The sequence below is a fragment of the Lissotriton helveticus genome, chromosome 9 (genome assembly GCF_964261635.1).
Source record: "Lissotriton helveticus chromosome 9, aLisHel1.1, whole genome shotgun sequence".
Lineage (NCBI taxonomy): Eukaryota > Metazoa > Chordata > Amphibia > Caudata > Salamandridae > Lissotriton > Lissotriton helveticus.
Window position 1 is genome coordinate 691,148,892 of NC_136070.1, and position 26,121 is coordinate 691,175,012.

At 45.9% G+C, this 26,121-nt stretch overlaps 1 protein-coding gene across 2 annotated transcripts in view; it reads right to left on the reverse strand.

Moving 5' to 3' along the window:
- BBS1 (Bardet-Biedl syndrome 1) overlaps window positions 1–18,494 on the reverse strand; it is a 541,250-nt gene extending 522,756 nt beyond the window's left edge. For both annotated transcript variants that reach the window (XM_078660785.1, XM_078660786.1), the window contains exon 1: window positions 18,354–18,494. In XM_078660785.1, the coding sequence (XP_078516911.1) occupies window positions 18,354–18,382 (29 nt within the window). In that variant the 5' untranslated portion in view covers window positions 18,383–18,494. The remainder of the gene's footprint in view (window positions 1–18,353) is intronic.
- Window positions 18,495–26,121: the final 7,627 nt, after the last annotated feature.

Genomic DNA, 26,121 nt, shown 5'->3' on the forward strand with positions numbered 1-26,121 from the left:
TGGTACATGAGTTCGTAGTGGTCGCGGTGTCCTCCTGTGCCTCTGCGCACAATGTCATCTAGCCTTTGGCCTCTTCCGCACTGGGTACATGGGCAACACGGGGCCGCATGTAGCGTAGGGGGTCTCCCCGGAGGTCGGGATGGTCGGGCGGGGGGGGGGGGTGGGGGGGAAGACAATCAGCAGTCCACCCCAGTGTCTCAGGCCGGGCGGTCACCGGTCTCCCCGGTGTGGAAAGGCTCCGTGCTCCGTCTCCGCTAGTATGCCAGCCCTTCGCAGTCTATCACTTGGGGCCTCATTCGCCCCCAGCCTTGTCCCCCTCCGTCGCAGCGCTCCACTTGTGCTAGGCCTGAATTCAATCCCAGAGCCCCCGGGGTGTCAGGCGGTTCATGGTGTGTCGTGCCAGTGCACCGATGCCCAACTGCAGATGCCAGAGTGTCTTGTGGCCGGGCGCCGTCTCCAGGGGTCTGGCCCGGGTGGTCGGGGGTCCCCCCTGGCCTCTTGTCCTAATGGGAGCCTCCTTCACTCGTGAGCCCGCTCGCGGCGCGTGTCGCGGGGGCGGCGTTTTCGAGGGGCCCAGGGGGTTGTAGGGGCAAAGGAGGTGTTTGTTCTCCTTATCCTCCGCTCAGCATGCGTGGCTTCCCCGAGGCTGCCCCGAGTGGTACAAGTCCTGGGAGGTGCCTCTGTGGTATGCCCCGAGTCCACCGTGCAGCAGGGTGGGTCCGCTTCCCTCGCCGGGCCGCTCCCCAGCTCTCCGCCGTTTTCCCCCTCAGGCTCGGTTGTCACAGCTGCTCTCTGTTCGCCGCTTGCAGGGTGCAAAAGGAGCAAAATCAATTATGCCGGACCTCCGCCGGCAGCACCACGGGCGTGTTGGTCTAGGCGATGTAGCCGTCGGGGCTCTCCAGTGTCTCCCGGCGCAGGCCCCGCCTCCAGGCCCAGCCTCGTTGCGAGATCCCCAGCCTCGCGTTACTCCGGCCGCCGACTTCGCGGCCCGCAGTGCGGCCACTACCGCCCAGAGAAGGTCCGGGGCGGCCAGGGGGGGGGCGAGCGTCCTCAGAGTTTGCAGATGGGCAGAGGGCGGTGTCGGGGCGTCCCGCCCGTGATCTTGTGCAGGCTGCTAGGAATTTGGACGGAGTATTGGCCCGTGGAAGGGGAGCTCCGGCCGGAGCTCTACCCTTTAGCTTCCGTCGCCATTGCGTGCCAAGCCCGCTATGGGTGTTTTTTCATTACTCTTGTGACGGCATCTTATGCTGATAACCCTTCTGTGACATTATTATTGATAATCCGGCCTGATACACTTGGGTTGTTGTGATTAGTTATCTCACACGGGGTGTCCGCTAATGTAATCTTGTAATGTGGTCACTGTTGCAGCAGACATAACATTTGTTAGTAGATCCAGATAATTTTCGTTGATGGGAAGTAGCACTTAGACAAAGAAAGAGCTGGAGACCACATATTTAGAACATCAATCCATCAATATTCTTTATTCAGTTTCATAACCATCCAAGGTACAAAACATCCATATAATACATATAACAAGTTTAACTTCATTCACTAAACTTAATACATAAATGTAATATAATAGAACAATAAAATGCAATCGTAAACCTTGGCCCCAGCAACCTCATACAGTGCAATTTCATTACAGATGTTACTCTCAGAGTAGCAAATTGATCTCTCAAATTATAATCTTATATTTGCAATAATTTTAAAATTCTCCCTAATTCCTTGTGGATAAAACACATTATGTATTAAAAAGTGCAATGTTTGAGAAAGTGCTTTTAGAGAGAATTAGCCGATAAATAGTAACTATACAAACAAATATACATGACGCATAAATACTTAAAATTGTTTCCACAGGACAACCCATGCACTAAAAAGTTTGGAATTTACAATGATTTCAGAAACTTCTCCCGCTTAGTCCAGATGTTAAACAGAAGTGACGCTGAAAAAACAACCAGACCAGATTTATCAGTCATTAATATTCTTCTCACCCCTCTAAAATGTAGTATCCCCATGGACAAACAGATTGGGCGCTAACATTTTCCTGCATGCACCATGATATTCAGGATATACAAACATAACATGATCAAGGGACTCAGAATTCTTGTCACATGCTGGGCATGGACAAGACGAGGAGTTTTTATTCCAATTTTTACTGAACGATCGAAGGGGCAAGTAACTTATTCTAAAGCTGATAAACAAGCTCTTGGCCAGCGGTGGTGTAGTAATGTCTATATAGTTTTCAAAAGCCGGAGTAGGTTTAAATGCCAATAACTGCTCAATAAGTGGCCAAAAGAGCTCCTAGTTATCTCTTGCCACACTAGGGACCAATAGGTCGGTTTTAAAATCTACTTATCTGTCTTACCAAGTAATTCAGGCGAGTCCCACATTCTCATCAAAACCAATTTTTTTGCACCAGTCTCGTACAAACCTTAACCAAGGGACCTCCATGGCATGTTCCAAATTCCTTACGTCTCTGAAGGAATCTCTATATTCGCCTAATTCCAGGGTAGTCCAGATACGAATCCAGGATATTAGTGGTTTCGAGTGCGGCTGATCAGATACTCTTTTCATCCCCGTATCAAAATAAAGCGGGACAAAGGAGATACTTACGGGAACCCAGGGCAATGCTCTGACAAATGAATTCGCAGTCACTGTGAGCCTCATGGTATCATTGTAACCCCAAACCTCAGCATCATACAGTGCGGTGCTTTGGGCCTTCGCTCAATAGGCTTCCAAGGCTGGGGAGATCGACGCGAGCATTTGTTCTTCTGAAAGCGTAGAATGGTCCTAGATCTATAGGATATCGTGAGGGCTCCTTTAATTCATTCATTCATTATTTCTTTATTCGATCAGTTTAAAAAGATCATAAAAGCACAGAATAAATACATTATTACAAAGTCAGGTCCTTAAAATACTTCATACTTCAATACTTCATATCCCTTGTATAAGAATAAAAGATGAGATACTAATAAAATAAGAACCGTTTTGCCACAACCTTTTGTGAGCCATACTCTGATATACAGTATAGGATAACTTTTCCCAAGGCCCTTAGGTACAAGTAGCCCCCCCTCCTTTTTCTCATGCAGGCCCAGAGAAAAGAGGCTAGTGAAAAACATGTGAAAGGGTCGGTAGTGATTTAAATGCCTAGTGTTCTTCTGCTTTAAAAGGGGCTTAAGAAAATGATACCTCTCTTTCTTGTAGAGCCTACTAAATAAAACCAAATGCAATTCAGTTTGTCTTGAAAGGGAATCGCATGGACATAATCATTTAATTATTTGGTGGACCCACTTGAATTTGTCTGACAGGTCACCCCCAAATAATCAAAGCTAAAGACCCTTTCCAAGTGGTCTTTTCTCGCCATTACTGGACAGCTTTTGTTAACATTCTTATCAAAGACCATGAATTTGTTTTTTGCAGCATTTAAACCTAAAGCCCTGTGGTCACAGAACTCCAAAAATATATTTAGAAGATTCTGTAACCACAATTGGGGATTTGGGGATTAAAAAGGAATCATCTGTGCAGAAGGATGGCTTAGTATATGGTGCACACGTATTTAAGTGAAGCACCCTGCACTAATCCAGACAACCCTTATGTTGATTTTAGTCAACCTTAGAAAGCTCTGTAAGTGGTAGCTGTGGAGAGCAGCCTTCAGGCTTAGTCCAGAAGGAGTGTTAAGCAGCTTGTTTTACCAGTACTAATTACGTAGCGCAGTTTAAACAAAAAAATAACTACACAGTGTAGTTATAAAAATAGCAATATTTATTATACAGACTCACTAATACATTAGTATACCTCCTACTCGGAGATATAAACACAATACACACCATATTTCAACAGGAGAACAGGTGAGTAGCACAAATACACAGTGGTCTCCAGGGGGAGACCAAACCATATACTAATAAAGTGGAATGTGAACTGCGACCAAAGTCGATACTTGACCTAGAAGACTTCCCAGTACCAGCCTTTGTAAGTACCCAGGGACCCCACGGAGGAAGTATGCAGACTGGAAACACAGCCGCATACTCAATGCAAGTCAATGGGGAAGTCGCGGTTGAAGTTTTCAAGAAGAAGAACCTTTCCCAGTAGACCCTGAAGAAACAGCTTTCAAAATAAATATTCATACAAAAAATGAAAGCAGGAATAATAAACATTTCGCTTAACCACTGTAAAAGGTTAGGTACCATTTCTTTGTAGCATCCTTTAGTAACATGTTGATGCATACTAGTATTTCCCAAAAATATTCATAATGGAAAATCAGTGTAACCAATTTCAATAAGATTATGGGAGACAAAAATAAACTATCATTGGCAAAGCCAATAGGTCTGAAATTGGTGGTCAGCTTTTTAGTTTAGTCAATATGTGACTTTTTTTTCGCATGGCTTTTGTAAAACCTTATTGATGTGGGAGCTGCTAGGCCCTCGCCATTATAACAAACATTGGCAAAAGTCATTTGTCATCTCAAAAAGCATACACTGCCAGTGTTACTTGCACTGAACAAAACTACTTTGTGTGCCAATATGCTTCTTGTGAAAGAGCAGAATGCTGTCGCTCACAGTGAAGCCAGACGATACAGAGAGAGAGAGACTCCCGCTATGCCGGATTTAATAGCGGGATGTTGCTACAGAGCGGAGATCACGTACACGTGAAGATGCGAGTAGATGACTGGGTGCTGATCGAGAGGAAAACTGAAATTATAGTATAGTGTGGACGACTGGAGGGACTTTTTGTGAATTTTGGCTGTGGAATACTGTCGACGATTGTCCTTTGTTGACTTGAATAACATTACCGTTATGATTTGAACTTACAATGTGACGTGACATTGTTTGTCAAGATTTGAACAAGCCCTGAAGAAGTCAATTGCTTTGTACTGGCAAGACGAAACACGTGTTGGCTGTGCATATTGCTTGTGAAATGGAACTCTTATTTCTTTGGCATTGGAACTGAGTTTTCGTTCAACTATTGGAATTAATAAATCCTGGAAACTGTGCCGACTGAACCTACAACTGAAGGAAGATACTTTTTTTCATTGATATTGTATTATTGACTGTTGAGTGCTCGGAAGGACGTCTTTGTTCAGATATTTTATTACATTCCACACCCCTGGATAATCATTTAGTAATACTCCAACATCAGCCCAGCTAACGCGTTTCATCCCCAAAATGGGACTTCAGAGTTTTTTTTAGTTCATCCGAAGAATCATTGTCAAAGTATATATCAAGCTGTGGTCAAGTTTCCTTCTCCTCAGTGGGTCCTGTGCATATTGCAAAGACGGACACAAAATGGAATGCGGGATTGTAACAGCAAGGAAGAGTGTCGGCATTTCTGGATACTTGAACAAGGGGAAGACACTTTCATAGCAAGACACATCCATAACACATCACAGAAGCTGGAACATTTTAATGCAGGGATGCTTTAAATGTGGTTACTGAGCAGGACCTCTTGAAACTTGTGGCAGGGACTCACTACCAGACTAACTAACAGAACTATCACTTCCCTCTCTCATTTTAAGGCTGCTCTGAAAAACACCTTTGTTTACTGGGGAGCCTTTTTTGTAGATGTCCACCAAAGTCCAATCATAACTCTACTAAAATGAGAACTGCAAGGATCGTAATTCCACATTTGACTTGTTGCATTTCTATTTCCCTCTTGCAAGTATTTATGTTGCTTTTAAATATGGCTTCACACATTACTCTAGGTCTTACCCATTTTTCTTTGTGGCTTGTATGCATCCTAGGACCGCTTTCTGGCTATCATGAGGCACAGGGTCAAGACTGATTTGCATATGGCCATGTCTGAACTGGGGTGGCGTGGTGAGCAAAATAACGATGGATTAAACCCAGATCTGTGACTCGGGTGAATGTTCTGCCAATGTGCAACATTCCATCCATCATCTTGTGTGTTTTGCTGTTCACCCTATGTGGGAAGGGTATGCCCAGACGTGGGTCCCGTGCTCACTATGCCACTGGAGTCAAGCTATCCTGGCTTATGACGGCTGATAGCCAGAAACCGGTCCTAGGATGCTTGATTCCGGTCCAGGGAAGACATGGCTTGGCAGTTTGGGCTGGACTGTTCCCATGAGGCACAGGGTCAAGACTGATTTGCATATGCAGTGTGCCCCTCATGTGCGTTTGCTGGGCTTAGCGCCATTCCTAAAGGGAGCGACAGATAAATTTGTGAGAGTGGCTTTACTCCTGGCCAAGAGGCGTGTGGCAATGAAGTGGGAGGGCACAGCCAGGCCTTTGACTACACAATGGCTTAAAGATCTGGTATACTGCCGGGGAAATTTAGTGTTATATGCAGAGGAACTTCCTGCTTCCTCTAGGCCTAACGATATTTGTGAGCCCTGTTGCAATACTTGCGGTCTGTTGAGCAAGAAAAGTCCCCCAAAAATGCAGATCATTACGCATGATTTTCCTTCGCTTACATGTATGATACCTCACTATGCTGTAAAGCTCAGATATTTGTCATTGCTATTGGATATGTGCAAAATAGCCACGGGTTGTTATGTTGTTCATCAATTATATGTGTTTTTTGATGCGGTTTCTGTACACTGCATACGATTTATTAAGAACTTTAAAAAAAACAATTTAAAAGGCCATGTGAAGCCGCTGAAGGCAGTGTTGCGTGCTATGAATTGGCACGACGCCAAATTGATCTGGACGTACCAAGGTGGGTAGGACCTGCTTGAGGCCAGTAGGGTTGCAAAGATATTAATTTCCTATTGACTAGAGATATTGAGCGATAGTCATCACATGAAGGAGACGGCGGTTGTGTTTTGGGGGGATCACCACGATCGTGGAAGTATCTATCTCTGCAGGAAAAGTGCCTATTTCCCTTACTTCTTCATAGAGGGCCAGGAGTTGCAGGAGCAGAATATCTCAAAGTGCAAGATAATATTCCGCAGGGATCCTGTCAGGACCAGGGTTCTTCCCAGCTGCCACCGCAGATAAAGCCGCTCCTACTGCCTCGACCGAGAAGGGCTCGTGCAGGGCCTGAGCCTCAGCCTGAGAGAAGCAGGTGAAAGGAATGTCATTGAGGAATTGAGCAGAGAAGGCTGCACCTCTTTCGGGTGGGAAAGTGTATAACTGATGGTAGTAATGGGCAAATGCCTGTGTAATCTCAAAAAGGGACTGGAAGGAAGCACCGGGCTCATCTATGATCTCCAGCATAATCCTATTCACATAGTGATGAGGCCAGTTAGTATAGCACCTTCCCATTTTTGTCTCCCCATCCGTAGATCCTGGCCTCTGTGGCATGCCATGAATGTTTGGCAGCCTCTATGAATTGAAGGCAAATCTCCTCATGGAGGAGAGCCAGATGTCGGGGGATATCATCATCAGGATCTGTGATGAGCTTAGCCTCTAAGCGGAGGGCACGACCCTCCAATTAAGAGATGTGCAGGGAGCAGGAGCGCTCCTGTACATAAATGCATCCTTTAGCACACACCCACATTGTAGCTTTACTTTCAGCCCAGAGAGTACCAATGGTGGCAACCAAGCCCTCATTATCAGGATAGTATGTTTAGAGTTCTTTACGTAGTGCTTGGACGTAGTCTTTGTCCTGCAAGTACCAGGCATGGAGACGCCACATGGGTCATAGACCCTCTCTGGGAGAACCAAGGAGGAGAAGGATAGGAGTGTGATCAGATATGCCACAGGCAAGAATCAGGACATAGGAAATTGTGCGGCAGTCGGGGGCTGGCAGGACGACATGGTCTATACAGGAATGGGAGTGCTGTGAAGACGATGTGTGAGTGTGTGGCACCATCCTGGGTGCTAGTTTCTCCACTTATCACAGAGGCCAAATGCAGTGGCCCAGTCAGAAAGGTGCCGGACACCAGAGCACCTGGACACCGAGGGGAGGTCTGGTGGTGTCAATTTTGGAAACAGGGACCACATTAAAATCTCCATCTATTATCGTCAGACCCTGCCGGAGGTCCAAGAGGGCCTTAGAAAGATCATGAAAGAAGGTAATGTGAACCGTGGGTGGAGCGTAGACGCTCTGCAAGTTGATTGTTTGGCCTTTCAAGCATTCCGGTAATTGCGAAGAAGCGGCCCTGTGAATCACAAATTTCCTCGGAGACGGAGAGGGGAAAGGATCGCCAAAGCAGGATGGACACCCCGTAGGAACCTCGGAAGTACCCTGTGTGAATGATCATATTTTATCCCTTACGTGCTAAGAAAGAGGAAACTATTCCCCACAAGATGAGTCTCTTGGAGCAAGGGAACTGCAGAGAGAAAGTGGTGGGTAAAGGTTAGGACCGCAGCATTCTTCACCCGGCCAAAGAGGCTGTTAACGTTCGACGACAAAGTGTGAAAAGACAACATCACAGGGGCAAATAGTGAAGCGCATAGCAAGAAAAGATAAGAGGAGACATCTCTTCTGATATGGGGATAGAAGCACGTGTGCATCGCAGAGCATCGGATGTGAACATGTGAGGGTGTGGTCCTGAAAACATAAAACAGGCGTTAATACAAATTAGAAGTAACAGTTGAAATAACGGTGTAAGAGAAAGAATTCTCTTGGATCAATGTTGCTAAAAGTAACCTTTCATACCATCCATTCATATCTCATCCACACTGGTGCCTAAATAAAAGGACCCCCCACAGTTATCAGTGTAAACCCACTATGAAGAGAACATACAGATATGAAAAAGGATATACAAATGTATTGGTAAAAAGAGGTTAAAAACATGGTCCTAATAATCACATTCATGATCAACAATCTTTTATAAAAAGAATTGTAAACAAGAGACAAATAATTTGGGTGAATCATATTGAAAACATCCAAGAAATAACAACAGCTTTGTATTAAAAATCCACCCCATCCCATACTTCCACCCTAGAAGCATCTGGTGCTTTGAAATGGAAAATTAGAAGAGAACGTAACATTTCAGGAAGGGAATTATACATGGTGGTCTGCTTCAATGATAGCAGATAGGAGATTGTCATCGGCGTAAATGAAACAGTGTACAGTAGAGAATGTGACTAGGTCCCATGGATTTTCAACACTAAAAATATCACAGTGCTTGACTTTGGGAAAGATTGGTATCCAGCAGGTTCTCAGCAGGTACTAGGGCCGTCATGTCCAAAGGTGCACCCACATCCATCTCTTGCTCCCCCGCGCCAGAGACTGGAGAGTGATTCGACAAGGAGGGAGAGAGTTCACTGGAGGAGATATGGAGGGTGACATGAAACGGTTGGCGAGGTGTCCCTTGCGGGAACGGGTACGGTATCGTCGTGGCTTGGGTGGCAGTGGATGCCCAGGCGGCCCGCATCTCCGGCCCCCCCCAGACGAAGCCTCCGCATGAGCTTGAAGGGGTTGTTTCTCTGTGAGCCATAACCAAGCAGATTCTGGAGTCTCAAAAAAATACGATGTATTGGCGTGGATAACATGGTACTTGGCAGGAAATAGGAGACGATATTTGAGACCAATTGCCCTGAGTTTATGCATAACCTCGATGTATGTATGGCGCTGTTGGTGCACTTCTTGGGTTTAGTCAGGAAAAAGGAGGACTTTTTTTTTTTTTTTTTTTTCAGGAGCGGGCCTCCCAGAGAATGGGCATCTCTGTCTCTAACGTTCAGGATTAGTGCGATCATTGGTTTCGGAGAGGCGCCCAGGGGCGGTTTTGGAGTCCGAACTCAATGAGCCCTCTCGATTGCGAACTAGGAGGATAGTTGATCCGAGGGCATCCAGAATTTAATGCATGTCTCCAGGAAGTCCGCAACCTGCAGAGGCTCAGCCCTTCAGGGATGCCAATTATGCGTACGTTATTGCGCTGGGAGCGGTTTTCAGCATCTTCGGCGGAATGGTGCAGCTCTTGTGAGCGTGTAAGAAGGTCGGTGACCTGGGCTTCAAGGGACGTGACTTCATCTTCCACCCTGGAAATTTGTGATTCATCCTCTGTGATCCAAGCTGTAGCATTTCTTACGTCCTAGTATAGTGCCACATCCATGTGCACTTCTCCAATCTTGGTTTCCATAGCTGTTTACAAAGCTTGAATTGCTTGGAAATTTGGGGCTAAGTCAGCAGTTGATGAGGAGCCACTTACTACACCCTTAATGCTGCAGTGATGACCATTTGCAAGTCCATGGGAGTTTGGGAAGTTGCCAGACAAACCCTCTTCTTCTTCCCCAGGGTGGGGGTGTGGTGAATATGTAGGGCACTGCCAGCGGCAAAGAAATGTACCACTTAACACAGCCACTCAACAGCACGAGCAGCCAATCTCGTGATGAGTGAGGGAGTGCATTGCAGCATGTGAAGGGGGTCAAAGACGGTGAATCAGGCGCCCATCAGATCCCCGGGCAGTGTGAGTCACTCCTAGTTGGGTCTCCCACAACGCAGGGTAGAAACAAGGCCAAGAGAAAAGGCAGTCCACGAATCCCAGTCCGGCCACATCCCAGCAGAGGGAGTAGCGCTGTGTTCTAGCAGGAAGCACTGCGGCAGGCCCCAAACGGAGGGGGGTGAACACCTCACCAACAATAGAGCTAAGCAGTCCCCACAGAGTCTCAAGGCCCAGAGGTGGGTCACAGATAATAGGCAGCAAGGGGGGAGGTCAGTACAGGATCCCTCAGAGACAGTCCATGGGCCAAGCACCACCTACTTTGTGCAAAGGATGTCAAGGATTGCACGGGTCAGCAATGCCATGGTCTCTAAGCCGAGCAGCGGGGTCTGAACCTCTTAGGGAGGCTGGTCATTTACAGCATTACATATATGAGATGCAAATTACCGGGGGGGGGGGGGGGGGAGGAGGCCTCAGCTCAGTACCAGTAGCGAGAAAAAGTAGCCAACATAAGCCGCTCCAGAGCACTCACCCCAGCCTCCCTAAGGACAGAGGAAGTGGAACAGATGAATTCCCTGCTTCAGCGCTCCTTCCCTCGCTTCCGTCTAGGCCACCACACTGACCAGGTGCCCCGCCAATCCATGCCGCCTGAAGAATTCAGAATAGTCGGGGGACCTCTCAACACAAGCAGCTCCCAGCCTTCAGTCAAGTCTGGCAGCAAGTCCCATAGCAACTGCTTGGTGTGTCTTTGCCTCTTAGAGGGCACACACGCTCGAAGCAGGAATTTATTGAAGGGTTCAGGTCCTCCAATGCCAGACTTCAGGCTGGGGCCCTCCACTTGTACCAACTCGGCCCCGCCTCCACAGTACTGCACAGATCAGGACCCCCCGGACGGCACCGACATACAATCCAAGGCTTGGGGAGGATTCCCTGCATGTAGAGCCAAGTTGCAAGCATGCGATTGTTCAGATAAGGAGGTGGGGGACGCCGAGGCAGAACAGGGCTGCCGCACATCAGTGCTAATCAATGGGTGGAGGGCATGCGCTGCAGGGGGCCCCCTCAGCAAAGTACTCAGGCCCAAGAACTCTGGATTAAATCCGGAGCAGGCCCCTCGATGGGTCTTGAAGGGGGTGAGGGGGGGCTCTACTTTTGTTACGCTACTGCGGTCTGACTCTGGCCACTTTGACCGGTTTAGACAAGCAGCACTGCGAGAATCTTGGGCCCACCTCCCTTCAAATAACAGTTCATAAGTCCTGCTGTGTTCAACTGCAAAAATGCATTAAGTGTTCTGCTAGGTCAGCTGTACAACCGTGGGGCAGCGCTTCAACAGCATACAAAGCAATGAAAAAAGAAACTGGGTAAAGGAGATTACAAGATAATATGTGGAGGGTCAGGCATACCAACTAAAACAAGCATTTGCAATGCAATAGGTCTCACATTATTTAAGTTTGAGCTATTGGCATTGCTAAATATTGCAATAACAATTGCAACAAAATTCTATAAATTGTAGGCCAAATAAATGTGTATTTATTTTTGTAGCAATGGTGGCATACTGCGCTTTAGATGAATATGCTTAAAAGTAAAGTGCGCCATACTGCGATTGCTACAATCAGGGCCGGTCCTAGGATTTTCGGGGCCCTGGGCAAAAGGGAATGTAAGAGGTCCCTAAAATGTACATAAGTGATACCTTCTGATCTCGGGGAAGCTGCTTTGTGCAGACTCCACCTGTGCCGCAGCTCCTCCTCTCAGCCACCCCAAGCACCTCTTGTACAGCCCATTTTATTTTTTTATTTTTTTATTTAGTGCATTTTTATAAAGTGCGGTCATTACCCGAAGGTGGTCAGAGCGCTGTACAATAGAGCCAGTTACATTACAAGAGAACAGTGGAAACACAATACAACATTACAAACTAAAAATGAAGGTTACATAAACACAAAATCCAATAAATCACGCAGGAGAGAGGAATGTACAGGAAAAAAATATATACAAATTTACAATGAGTGAACTTCCAAGAGGGGCCTGAGCATGACAGTATTAGTTCTGAAAGTGTCTTTGAAAGAGGAGCAATTTGAGATCAGCTTTGCAGATCCGGACGGAAGGTGTGAGAATTGCTTGGGGGCTGAGTTAAACCTGTGTGGGCTAAAGTGCTGACAATGGACGCCCTGCAGAGGTGTCCCCCTCCCCTAGGCCTTCCCGTAACATCCATTTGAGGCCCCAGGAGGGGGGGGAGGCCTCCCAGCAGGGGTACACGAGGACTGGTGGGGTGTTGCCATTGTGCGGGGCGGCCGGGGCCCCATCCTGGCAGGTAGCGTGTGAGGCCCTGGGCAGCTGCCCACACAGCCAATGCCTAGCGCCGGCCCTGGCTACAATAGGTAATTGTGGATGCGTTAACAATTGATGTGTGCACTGATGGTTGGTGGTGTGTGTGCCTGTAGAAATTGTGCACTGATGGCTGGTGGTGTGTGTGCCTGGTGGAAGAGTGCACAGACGGCTGGTGGTGTGTGTGCCTGGTGAAAATGTGCACTGACGGCTGGTGGTGTGTGTGCCTGGTGAAAGCGTGCACCGACTGCTGGTGGTGTGTGTGTGCCTGGTGAAAGCGTGCAGTGACGGCTGGTGGTGTGTGTGCCTGGTGAAAGTGTGCACTGACTGCTGGTGGTGTGTGTGTGCCTGGTGAAAGCGTACACTGACGTCTAGTGGTGTGTGCCTAGTGGAAGCGTGCACTGACGGCCGGTGGTGTTTGTGCCCGGTGAAAGCGTGCACTGATGGCTGGTGGCGTTTGTGCCTGGTGAAAGTGTGCACTGATGGTGAGGTTGTGTGTGTGGTTGTGTGTGTGGTTGTATGTGTGGTTGTATATGTGGTTGTATATGTGGTTGTATGTGCAGTTGTGGTTGTGTGTGTGTGTGTGTGTGTGAGTGTGTGTGTGGATGTATGTGTGGTTGTATGTGTGGTTGCATGTGTGGTTGTGTGTGGTTGCATGTGTGGTGTGTGTGTGGCTGTGTGGTTGGGTGTGTGGTTGGGTGTGTGGTTGGGTGTGTGGTTGGGTGTGTGGTTGGGTGTGTGGTTGTGTGTGTGGTTGTGTGTGTGTGTGATTCTAGTTGTGTGTGTGGTTGTGTGTGTGGTTGTGTGTGTGGTTGTGGTGTGTGTGGTTGTGGTGTGTGTGGGGTTGTGTGTGTGGTTGTGGCTGTGGTTGTGTGTGTGTGTGGGTGTGTGTGTGTATGTGTGTGTGGTTGTATGTGTGGCTGTGTGTGTGGTTGTGTGTGTGTGGTTGTGTGTGTGTGGATGTGTATGTGGTTATGCGTGTGATTGTGTTTGTGTGTGTGTGGTTGTGGCTGTGGTTGTGTGTGTGTGTGGGTGTGTGTGTGTGGTTGTATGTGTGGCTGTGTGTGTGGTTGTGGTTGTGTGTGTGTGGTTGTGGTTGTGTGTGTGTGTGGATGTGTATGTGGTTATGCGTGTGATTGTGTTTGTGTGTGTGTATGGTTGTGGTTGTATGTGTGACAGTAATACTAAAAGCATCTCAAAATAAAGGAACACAAACATTGAGTTTGTGGAAAGGGAAAGCACGTTGTAAGTCAAACAGGCAGCAGCGAAGCATTAACATGTTCTTTGATGTTTGATGTTCTTTGAACGAGAACATCAAAGGGGCGACGCGAAAGTGATTGCGGGCAAAAGTGATCTTGGGCGCTTAATGATCATGACGAGGTTTGCCATATGGTGCCTCTGCCCCAAAGCGCGCACCCGCGCACATGCACTGTAGCTCTAGGATGGCCATGATAGCATTTTTTTAACCCTCACTAAAAGTCTCATCAGACCAGCGCATGCGCTGAGTCAGGCGAGACCCAAAAAGGACAAACTCACCAGCAACAATTGTGGCCTGCTCTCTAAATTGTTACCACTCCAGTGCTCCTGAGGATAATCTTCCAAAAAATCATAATGAGGCTTTCCAGCCAACTATTGTTAATTATTTTAAATCCTCGGGGAGATTAAGGAAAGTAAAATGGATCCTGGACCGCAAATAAAAATGATCAAAGCCACAAAACCAAAAGAAATAAGCCATATAAAATCTGACACAATAACACCTATTTGCAAACATCCCCCAGGAAAAGACTCAGCGAATAAGTACACAGTAGCGGGCATAAGCCCACAAAAGCCATCTAAAGTAAACAACACAGCCTCTATTCAGGTGCCCGGCTCCCACTTACTAGTCGTAAAAACTCAAGCTCATGCTCCTTGTACCTCATCTATAACGATTAAGTCTAGAAGTACAAATTATGGAACCAATAACAGGACAAAGGCAGCCTCTAAGGCTATCAATGGATCCATGAAAAGGATTGCAATAGATGAAAATGAGGGCGCAAACTCAGACAGAGTGGAATTGGATTCTACCCCGAATTAAAATAACATGGTGATTAATATATCATAAGATATTGAGAATCACAAGTGGCGAGGTATTTCTATCCTCCTTCGCAGGATAACCAAGAAAGCTTTTTTTATCGAACTACAATAGGGACCCGAATTACCAAAATAGGAGATCAGAAGCCTTCTAAAGCCCTAATAATCTGAAAAGTGGAATAGAAATAAACCTCTTCAGTCCAATATCTACAACAGGAAGATCCAACTTGACCTCAAACCGGCTTTGATCCCAGAGGTAATAGACATCGAGTGTGCACATATGCCATATAAATTGGAGAATGGCGATTCTATGAATAATCCTCTTAATTCAGCTGATATATCCCTAGTAGCTAAATACGACACAAATCTTTATGTGGGAACAAGACAAGCAGAGGATCCAACAGAGCTTCAATCCGGAATATGGGGCAGTTTGCTTAAAACCATGGACAACATAAACAGTGCCCAGAACTATCATTTGGATAAATTGAATATTCAGTTGGGGCTATTGAACACTTTTGCCCTCTATGTAGTTGGGATGGATTCCAAATGACTAAACTTAAAACATATAGTGGTATGGGCTCTATCCAACAGAGACAATCAAATTATCACTTGTATCTGTGCTCATATCATAGATAAAATATCCAATTTTCTGAAAATAGTTGGTTGTCTAGTTGAAGAAGTCAGGCAAATGTAAGCACAGAATAAAATGGTGCTAGTAAATATAATCGATCCGAGCCACGGCCATGACATCAAAGCCTTGTGGTTCTGAAAATCTGGACCCTATTGTTATCCCAATATCGAGGTCCAATACCCGTGTCACAAAATATCAACGTACCATGACGAATTTAGTGTCCGTGAACCGATAATGATTAGGACATCATTCCTATGTATTTGCGTGACAATCGAGGGTTGCCAACACCCCTAAATCGTAGTTTCCGTCCCAATCCCTTAGACTCCATTTTGTGAACGGCATCCATCTTACGTCTTGCCCTCATGTTAAGTCAATTAAAGGTCGAGCTTGATCCAAAAGGACACGTCCACCTTCCCTGACTTCCCCCTGACCTGTCCAAACTGACTCCATTGCCTTAAGCCAAACCTGTTTGGGCGGCTCCCCGCCCAGTGGCCGAATACGATACTATCGACACATAACATTCCACAAACCATTCACCCCATACAGAACATGCTTTCTACAAACATGCACCTGTCCATACTTCTTCTTTATGGCCAGTTTTATGACTGGGTGGTACCTGCCTTTATTGGTGTTTCATCGATATCTGATGGGAGTCCCGGATCTAGCTGGGTAATCTGTCACGAACTGGACATCTAAAATGTGGGTTTGCTTACGTGACGCCGCACTTTGTATTATTGCAAAAATATGTTTACAGCCATATCATAAACTCAAGAATTCTTGCTTGAAGCCATTATTTCTGTATAAAAGGAGAAGACTAGTTCTGTAAAAACGAACACGTACAGTCTCCTGAGAATACATGACCTGTGTTTGTCGTGCTTCTAGGACACGTGTTACTTGGTAGCTACCAATAAAAACTTGATCTCTGACTGCGACTAGAAGACTCATTGTTTCTGTGGTCCGGAACAAGGGAGAACTCAGAGGTCTTCGGGTGTTGTCCCCTGGCACCACCGGGTTCCTAAAAACCCGGCACCTCAGCCTTAATTGCCCAAACATAAGAACAGGCCACACACGAAAGATCAAGCAAGGTGAGGGATGGAAACGAGGGCGTTAATAACAATGAACCTCAAAAGCACAGACCTGCAAACGGAATAACGACTCATTAAAGAGGACGAAAGAAAAAAATACCATCATAATAGGGCAAGGAAACATACTCAACGGCATCCAAGTCTCTCCGGTTGCTTCTAATGAAAACAAAGCTAATCAACAAAACTTAGCACAAAACGGTGAGGCAAATCCAGTAACAAATAACTCAGAATCATTTTCTAACTCGAAATTAGTAGGTCTCACTTAAAGAGCAAGGAAAAAACAAAGAAAATCTCACAATAGAATCAATAGAAAAAATAAACCAACCAACTCAAGCATAATTCCTATCCCAAAGGAAAACTACACGGTTTTCAAATTATCTGAAAAAGTACTTTGTAAAGCGAAGGACGGGAATAAAGGAATGACCTCATATTTAGGAAGTCCAGGCATGTCACCTTCCTTTGGAGATGTACTGGTCAAGCCAGCAATTCCAATAGTGGAGAAGTTTCAATTAGCTGTGTGTTCAGACAAGACTCTATACAAAGGCCCCCACCAGCAAATGTAGTCTTTCAGATACCTGTCCGGACAAAAATATAGAAAGCTGTAGCATTCCTATAGTCCTTAAGGAAAATAAACCATTATATATAAATTCAGTTTCATCTTCAACTTAGCACAATCACATGAAGCTATATATGGAAGAAATTGCAAACCCTGTCAAATTGTTCCTGTAGAAGACAGCCAGCAATTTGAGGACACAAAGCACAAGCCCAATCCCAAATTCATCATTCCCCAATCACTGATCTAAGAAGAACTCAACAACAATTGAGGACAGTTGTACCGTCTCTTTTGCAAAGCTACTTTTTATTCCACTGTATGTCTCAAGGGGCCCACATGATATTTTAAATCGCAGTAACATATTGAAGCTATTAGCTTCAATCCCAGAGCTCAGTAACATAACATCAGACGCCTAAGAATCAGTTCAATTCAAACAGGACCCCCAAAACCCCAAACTTGAAGCAACTTGTACCATATGGCATAGTGAGCAGATGATAAATAGAATTCTTGAGTAATGGGGAGCAGTGGGCAATTGGTAAAGGGAGACGCTGGTCGAAAAAGGTTGCATAATTCCATTCTGTGGCGAGATGTGATGCAAGTAAAAATAAATATAGGACTCGGTTATTATAGCAATTTCACAGTTTATAGTAATATGGCTCCAGGCGAGAGAGAAACAAAGGTGAGGATGCGTAACTGATACTTAAAGGCTCAGTTGCGGGTCTGAAAGAGTGTGAGTGTGGCCCAGGAAGCCTGCTGAACACTGTGGATGCACATGTCAGCCTCTGACACACATGGGAGAGCAGCTACACCTATGACAGGCTCTAAACATCAAGTTATGCTCTGTCTGACCATGGTACCAGGAGTCAGGCTGTCAAGCCCTACCTCCCCGTGCTTCAATTGTTATCTTTCCCTCACAGCCCTTCAGAGGTAGCAATAATGAGCACAGGGGCACGCACAGCACTGATGACAGGTAGCCCATGTCACTCGATGCATGCTCTGGCTCTTCGGTGTTAAATTCGCAACGCTTTTAAATCTCTAAACGCGCGCCCATGTATGTAATCACCAGGTTAAAAAAAAAAACGGTCACAGACTTTGCAGAATTATTGCACGGACTGGCATGAAGCTCCGCTGTTCCTACGCATTATTAATTGTACATTTTGCATAAACACTTCAGGTGTTTTAACGTCCATTCCAAAGCACCACTACATTGCGCACGGGAGAGCCATGACTGAAATAAACCACGTTGCATGTACATAACTGCTTTATTCATTTAACTTTGAAAGTGCCACAACTCAAGTATTGCAATGTAACACATTAAACTGCACACAAGACGTATCGCACATAAACAACCTGAAAACACGACAATTAACTCCAGCTTTAAATCAGTAACAGTAACAATGTTATTCTCACCTCTCCCTGCCACCTTCGGTAGTAGCCATAGCGGACGCTCTTGGTTCAGATACGGCGGCTCTCTCCTCGCTTCAGCCCCGTCGCCCCTGGCAGCGGGTGTATCTCAGAGAGAAACTTCCTGTATATTGACGTTACTGCGCATGCGCGAGAAGCATGCGCACAAAACAGCAATCCTGTCTTGCCTGTAGCCTCTGCCTTCAGTTAGAGGACTTTTTCTTTAATTTTCTCTCTGGCGTCTCTAAAAATCATGCTTCGGTGTGTTACAGTTCAGCGTATTTTTACTTCTTCAGCACATCATTTGCTCATACTTGCGGTAGTCCGCGAGGAACTATCAGGAGAGGACTCGCTAATAGGGCTGTGACTGGCATCGGGTGCGTTCCACCAGGGCCTAAGCGGATGAATGTTTCGTAGATCCAGCTGGCTTATTATGACAGGGGGTTAATGCGGTTTCCTAGGTCAGTGCGCGAATAGTACACTCAGCCATTTTTATTTTTATTCCCTTCTGGGATTAGCACCGTTATAAAATCTAGACTACATGTCCCAGAATTAGTGGAAGAAGTGCATTAAAGTATGGGAACGGGGCGGAGCTAAATTAAAAACACTTTTCTGAGTCTTTTCGGTCTTTCACCTTCAAATAACGACATGTAAAATAAAGCAGAGCTTACATGAAAGATAAATGCAAGTAAATTAATCAATGGGACATGCACTATCGTTCATTATGAAAACTCTAGTAGTTAATACACTGCAGATATTGGTGTGTGTAAACACCAGAGGCACAAAATTGCATCCTTTTGATGCTGGGACATAAAGCACTATGAATATGTAGGTCATTATTTTAAACTTATGTTGCACACACTATAAGATAGACCGCAAAAAAAATGCGCAAAAAGGTTTAAGATAACAAAAAGAGTGCTTCCCAAAAATATATTTTTGTAATGCCCAGACTGTATATAGTGCAATTTTGTTACTACTGTAATTTAAAAGCACACACTTCACAGCTCAGCAACTAACTCCCTTGCACTGCCACTCAAAAAGAATAAATGTGTGTCATTAGGCAATTTCAATGGATTCCATCAATTAAAGCCAATACCGGCTTCCAAGCACCCTTTTTCATTTGCAGATTCACCAGTTGCGTACATTTACATTTCTGTCTGGCAAGCAGGCACCCTGGCAAGAAGGCTTGTGTAAGATGCAGGTTATAGGTGGGGACCACAGATGAGGGGACACAGGTTGTAGGTTTCAAAGTTATTTATTTTAACTGATCGGGCAGGAGAGCGCCGGGAGCCGCGTCTCTCCACTTTCGCGGGCCTCGCGCGTCTCCGCCAAGATGGCCGCCACGCTCTGCGTCGTTGCGTAGGACCGCAACGACTAGAGCGCAACACTACATATCTCCCTCTTTTAACAATTAACATTTGTGAACAGAAAGTCCTTAAAGTCTATGTGCTTCCTTGAGCCTCTATCTCTCCCATCTCATAGTCTCTGTACCTAGCCGGTCTTACCACTGTTCTGCCAGCTCGGGTGTGTCTCACCGGAGTACCAGGGGCGACCTTGGCGTCCCCTCTGGGAGTTCTAGGCCCAGGTCTGTCTGCTCCCACGGGCCTGTGCTTCGGTGATGCTTCTCTGGGACCTTCCTGGTGTCCCAGAGTACACTCCAGATCACACCTTTCTGCCGACACCTTCTCTCTGATGTTTCCTCCCAAGGATGCTTCATCTTCCTCCGACGGGAGGACCTCCGCCTGGTTGTCATTGAAATGTTCAGAACGAGCTTCTTCCTCTTTGGTCCACTGTAGTTTTTTGTTGCACTTGGACATTCTATCCTGCAACCAAACTTTCCCATCGCTGAGCAAGGCCGCCCTGTTGTAAACCTCCTTCACTTGCAACGGCGCGCTGAATTTGCTGTCACCCTTCCTCTTCAGCTGGGCTAGTTTGACTCGGACCCACTCCCCTCTTTCCAAGTTCGTCTCCTTTACATTCCGCCTTTTGTTGTAGTGTTCCGTGTACACTCTTTGTGCTTTCTCCACATTGCGGTGTACCACTGCTGGAGACCACTTGGTCACTATGGTGCGTTCCTTCCACACTACATTGTCCCTGGTGAAGGGGTCTCGTCCCCTGAGAATCTTAAAGGGACTGTACCCTGTGCTGGTGGGAGTGTTCCTGTATGCCCATAACGTGCTACTCAACTCTGTTTCCCAGTTCTTGCCTGCACAGATCGCCGATTGTACAGACCCGATGATGACCCTGTTGAACCTTTCGGCTGCTTGATCTTGATTCCGTTTCTTCCCATGTAGGCGTTCCACTTCTCTGACGTGAACTGGGATCCATTGTCACTCAGGATGGAACGCGGGATACCTTCCCTCAGAAATACGGCTGTGAGGAACTTCAATACAGTTTCCGTGTCCATGTCCTCTTGTATGTCGATTTCGGGCCATTTTGAGTATGTAAGGTGCCCCCACAGATATAATAAGTAGCAATACAGCTTAGTATTAGTTGAGGCTTGAATAAATTAACTATATGCAGGTATTAGATGCTAGCCAAAGAAGAAATACAGATGAATGGCTCTTTGTGGTGCTCTTTTTGAGAATGTATGAGTATATAGTAACCCTTGGAATGTGTTTGAAGACTCTGTTTTATGTCAGGTATGCAGATCTCACTGTGTTTTATCTAGGATTTTTGATCGTTACTTAGGCAACATGTTTGAATTTTATGTATATAGCACAATTATTTTTGGACCATAATTATATTGTTATGTATGTCTTTTTTACATTTTAGTAAAACCACTGGTATGAAGTATATGCCCTGAGGAAGGCTTTGCCGAAACGCGTTGGTCTTTTACAACTGCAACTAGGGCTTTCAAGATTATACACAGATGTCGATATACATTTGTGACCGGTCAACTTAATTCTTTAGGGGTATTTTGTTCCAGGTTCTTGTCTCCCAACCCCCGTTTTTTCTCTTTTTGTAGGGTGGGGACACACAATACATTATCTGGTGTTTGAAAAATGTTCATCATGATTCATATATACTATTGAACTTTCTCTGGTGGTTGGAAAATATATTTTTTATGATTCTTATGTATCAATGAATTATTTCTATTGAATGTATGTGTTCTTTTGATAATTATTTATGTATGTATTTTTTGTGGTTTTTGATTAATTATATCTTTAATAAAATAACAAATGAAGAAAAATAATAAAAAGATAAAATATTTTTTCTATATATATATATGTTCATATAGTATTTTTGTGTGCTGTGGTCCAAATATATGAGTGCGTAACGTGTTTTGAATGTGCACTGAACCCGGTGCAAACTCTTTTTAAAATTGCGTTCCTTCCACACTACATTGTCCCTGGTGAAGGGGTCTCGTCCCCTGAGAATCTTAAAGGGACTGTACCCTGTGCTGGTGGGAGTGATCCTGTATGCCCATAACGTGCTCCTCAACTCTGTTTCCCAGTTCTTGCCTGCACAGATCGCCGATTGTACAGACCCCATGATGACCCTGTTGAACCTTTCGGCTAAGCCGTTGCCGGCCGGATGGTACACCGACGTGTGCTTGATCTTGATTCCGTTTCTTCCCATGTAGGCGTTCCACTTCTCTGACGTGAACTGGGGTCCATTGTCACTCAGGATGGGACGCGGGATGTCTTCCTTCAAAAATACGGCTGTGAGGAACTTCAATATAGTTTCCGTGTCCATGTCCTCTTGTATGTCGATTTCAGGCCATTTTGAGTATGTTAGGTGCCCCCACAGATATAATAAGTAGCAATATAGCTGAGTATTAGTTGAGGCTTGAATAAATTAACTATATGCAGGTATTAGATGCTAGCCAAAGAAGAAATACAGATGAATGGCTCTTTGTGGTGCTCTTTTTGAGAATGTATGAGTATATAGTAACACTTGGAATGTGTTTGAAGACTGTTTTATGTCAGGTATGCAGATCTCACTGTGTTTTATATAGGATTTTTGATCGTTAGTTAGGCGACATGTTTGAATTTTATGCATATAGCACAATTATTTTTGGACCATAATTATATTGTTATGTATGTCTTTTTTACATTTTAGTAAAACCACTGGTATGAAGTATATGCCCTGAGGAAGGCTTTGCCGAAACGCGTTGGTCTTTTACAACTTCAACCAGTGCTTTCAAGATTATACACAGATGTCGATATACATTTGTGACCGGTCAACTTAATTCTTTAGGGGTATTTTTTGTTCCAGGTTCTTGTCTCCCAACCCCCGTTTTTTCTCTTTTTGTAGGGTGGGGACACACAATACATTATCTGGTGTTTGAAAAATGTTCATCATGATTCATATATACTATTGAACTTTTTCTGGTGGTTGGAAAATATGTTTTTTATTATTCTTATGTATCAATGAATTATTTCTATTGAATGTATGTGTTCTTTTGATAATTATTTATGTATGTATTTTTTGTGGTTTTTGATTAATTATATCTTTATTAAAATAACAAATGAAGAAAAATAATAAAAAGATAAAATATTTTTTCTATATATATATGTTTATATAGTATTTTTGTGTGTTGTGGTCCAAATATATGAGTGCGTAACGTGTTTTGAATGTGCACTGAACCCGGTGCAAACTCTTTTTCCAATTGCGTTCCATCCACACTACATTGTCCCTGGTGAAGGGGTCTCGTCCCCTGAGAATCTTAAAGGGACTGTACCCTGTGCTGGGGGGAGTGATCCTGTATGCCCATAACGTGCTCTTCAACTCTGTTTCCCAGTTCTTGCCCGCACAGATCGCCGATTGTACAGACACCATGATGACCCTGTTGAACCTTTCGGCTAAGGCGATGCCGGCCGGATGGTACACCGACGTGTGCTTGATCTTGATTCCGTTTCTTCCCATGTAGGCGTTCCTCTTCTCTGACGTGAACTGGGGTCCATTGTCACTCAGGATGGAACGTGGGATACCTTCCCTCAGAAATACGGCTGTGAGGAACTTCAATACAGTTTTCGTGTCTATGTCCTCTTGTATTTCGATTTCGGGTCATTTTGAGTATCTGTCCATGAGTACTACCACGTACTTTTGGACTCCTTGTGCATCCAGCACCGGACCAAGGATGTCTATCGACAACTCCTCCAACTGGTTCATTGGATTCTGGAACTTCCCTAAGGAGGGTCGCATTACGCTCTGGGATTTATCAGCATTTTGGCATTGTGTACACTCTCTGACATACCTTTCTATTTGGCTGTCTATTGCAGGCCACCAGTACGTTTGTCTCACCCGCAGTTTCGTATTTACAATGCCTAAGTGTCCTTCATGCAGGATTGAGAGTAGGCGGCCTACCAAGGCATTTGGGGGTACCACTTTATCTCCCCTGAGGAGAAAGGTGCCCTGGTCTCCGACGGACAATTCATCTCACATTTCGTAGAACTTCCTGTGTTCTGTTCTCAGGCGTCTCTTTTCCGGCCAGCCTTGTAGGATGTACTGCTGGACGGCGGTGAGGTCCAAGTTGTCCCCGTAGCCGTCTCCACTCTTGCGCACTGATCACCTTTTCGTGGTCGTCCATGAACGCCACACTGACTTCCTCCTCTGCGTTGCTGGGAGGAGCTTCTTCCATGGCAGAAGCTCTGCTCAGGTAATCTTCCTTCTTTGTTCTTTAGCCCTGGTATGTATTCGACGTCGTACCTGTAGTCCAGCAACCTTAGTGTCATTTTTGCAATCCTGGGGGTAGCATTCGCATGTCTGCTTGAGGTGAGCACTTTGACTAGTGGTTTGTGGTCTGTCCGGAGACGGAACCTTGAGCCCCAAAGAAACTGGCGGAACTTCTCCATCGCCTAGACCGCCGCCAGCATCTCCTTTTCCACGACACTGAATTTCTGTTCCATAGGGGACAAGGACCTGGATGCGAAGCTGATGGTGGACACCGCTCCTTCGTTATTTTCCTGCATTAGGACGGCGCCCAGTCCCTTTTCGCTCGCGTCCGTGGTGAGTACGGACATCGCCCGCTGGTCGAATCCATGAAGGGGAATTGCCGCACAGATGTCTTCCTTGATGCTTTGGAATTCCTGTTCTGCGTCCTTCGTCCATTCAAACAATGTTCTGCCTCTGAGGAGGTGGCGCAGGTTGTGTGTCTTTGTGGCGAAGTGTGGCACAAATTTGCTATAAAACTCCGCCATGCCTATGAAAGAGCGCACTTCCTCTTTGTTGGTTGATGGCGGTGCCTCCCGTATGGTTTTGGCGTTGGATCGTTTGGGGGTGATCCCCCTGATCGCTGATTTCATGGCCTAAGTACGTGACTGATGACATCCTGAAACGACATTTCTCCCATTCATCAGTGAGTCCATTCCTTGCCAGAATGTTTAACACCGTGGACAGCTTGGTGTCGTGGTCTGATCGATGCTTGCCCATTATCAAGATGTCATCTTGAAAATACTGCACGCCATCTACATCCTTGAACAACCTATGCATCAGTTTTTGGAAGACGGCCGCCACTAGTCCAAACGGCATCCTGCGGAATTGGTAGCACCCGAATGGAGTGATGAAGGACGTAAGTGTACGGCACGTGTGCTGGAGGGCTATTTGGTGGTACGCTGACGCCAGGTCGATTGTGGAGAACCATTTCACTCCTTTGGTTCTGGCAAGCATCTCATCGATCTGTGGTAGCGGAAACTTCTCTACTACAATGTTTTTGTTCAGCTCTCTCAGGTCCACACATAGGCGCACCTTGCCGTTGGGCTTCCTGGCCACCACCAGTGGGGCCAACCATTCCGCGCTGTCTAGCGGCTCTATGATGCCGTTGTCCTACAGCCGTTGCAGTTCCGACTGTACCATTTCTGTTATTGCCAACGGGATGTTTCTTACTTTGTGGCACACAGGTTTGGCGTCCGTTTTGAGGTCTGTTTTATGCGTACATTTTGTCAGCTTTCCTATCGTGCCTCCAAACACAGTAGGGAACTCCTCCTTCCATTTGGTGTCCTCTGGTTGATTCTCAGGGCCTGTCATCAGGCCTTGTGCGACGCCCCATGGGTTTAGTTGTATGCCTAGCTCGCCCTAGTCAACCCATCCTAGGACGGAGGGCCCTTTTTCCGCTACGTATAGCTTGCCTACTGCCTTCCGGCCCTTGAATTCAAATTGCAGGACTCTGTACCCCACAATGGGGATTGGCTCACCCGTGAATGTGACGGGTCGGATACCTGAAGGTATCAGGTGGGGCCCTAGATGCTGTCTGAAGAGTTCGTTCCACACCTTACGTTGCACTATGGTGTACGGGGACCCTGAGTCAGCCACCACTTTTATCAGCACTCCTCCTATATTCAGATCGCATTGTTTTTTTTTTAGCAGGTGCAGTCGATACCCAGTATGTGTTCTTCTATGCAAAGGACGTTGTCCTCTTCATCCTCCTCTTCTCCATCCTTGTCAGAGTCCTGTGCGACATACTTGACCGCGGGTCGCCTTTGTTTCCGGCGACACATTTCTCGTAATGCCTCATGATTCCACAGAGAGCGGTAATTGCAAACACAACAGTGATGGACAGAATGTGGATCAATGTCACACATTCACCCCAGTCCAAAGATCTGGGCCCAAATCCATCGTTTTTCCACTCCACACCACCCTGGGTTAGACAATGGCGATATGCAAATCAGCGCTGACCCTGTGCCCCATGGGAACAGTCCAGTCCGAACTACAAAAGCCATGTCCTTCCCAGAACGGAAACAAGCATCCGAGGACCGGCCCGGTTTCGAGGTAACACCTCTCATCAGCCCGGCTAGCTTGATTCCAGTGGTGTGGAGTGCCTGGGACTCAC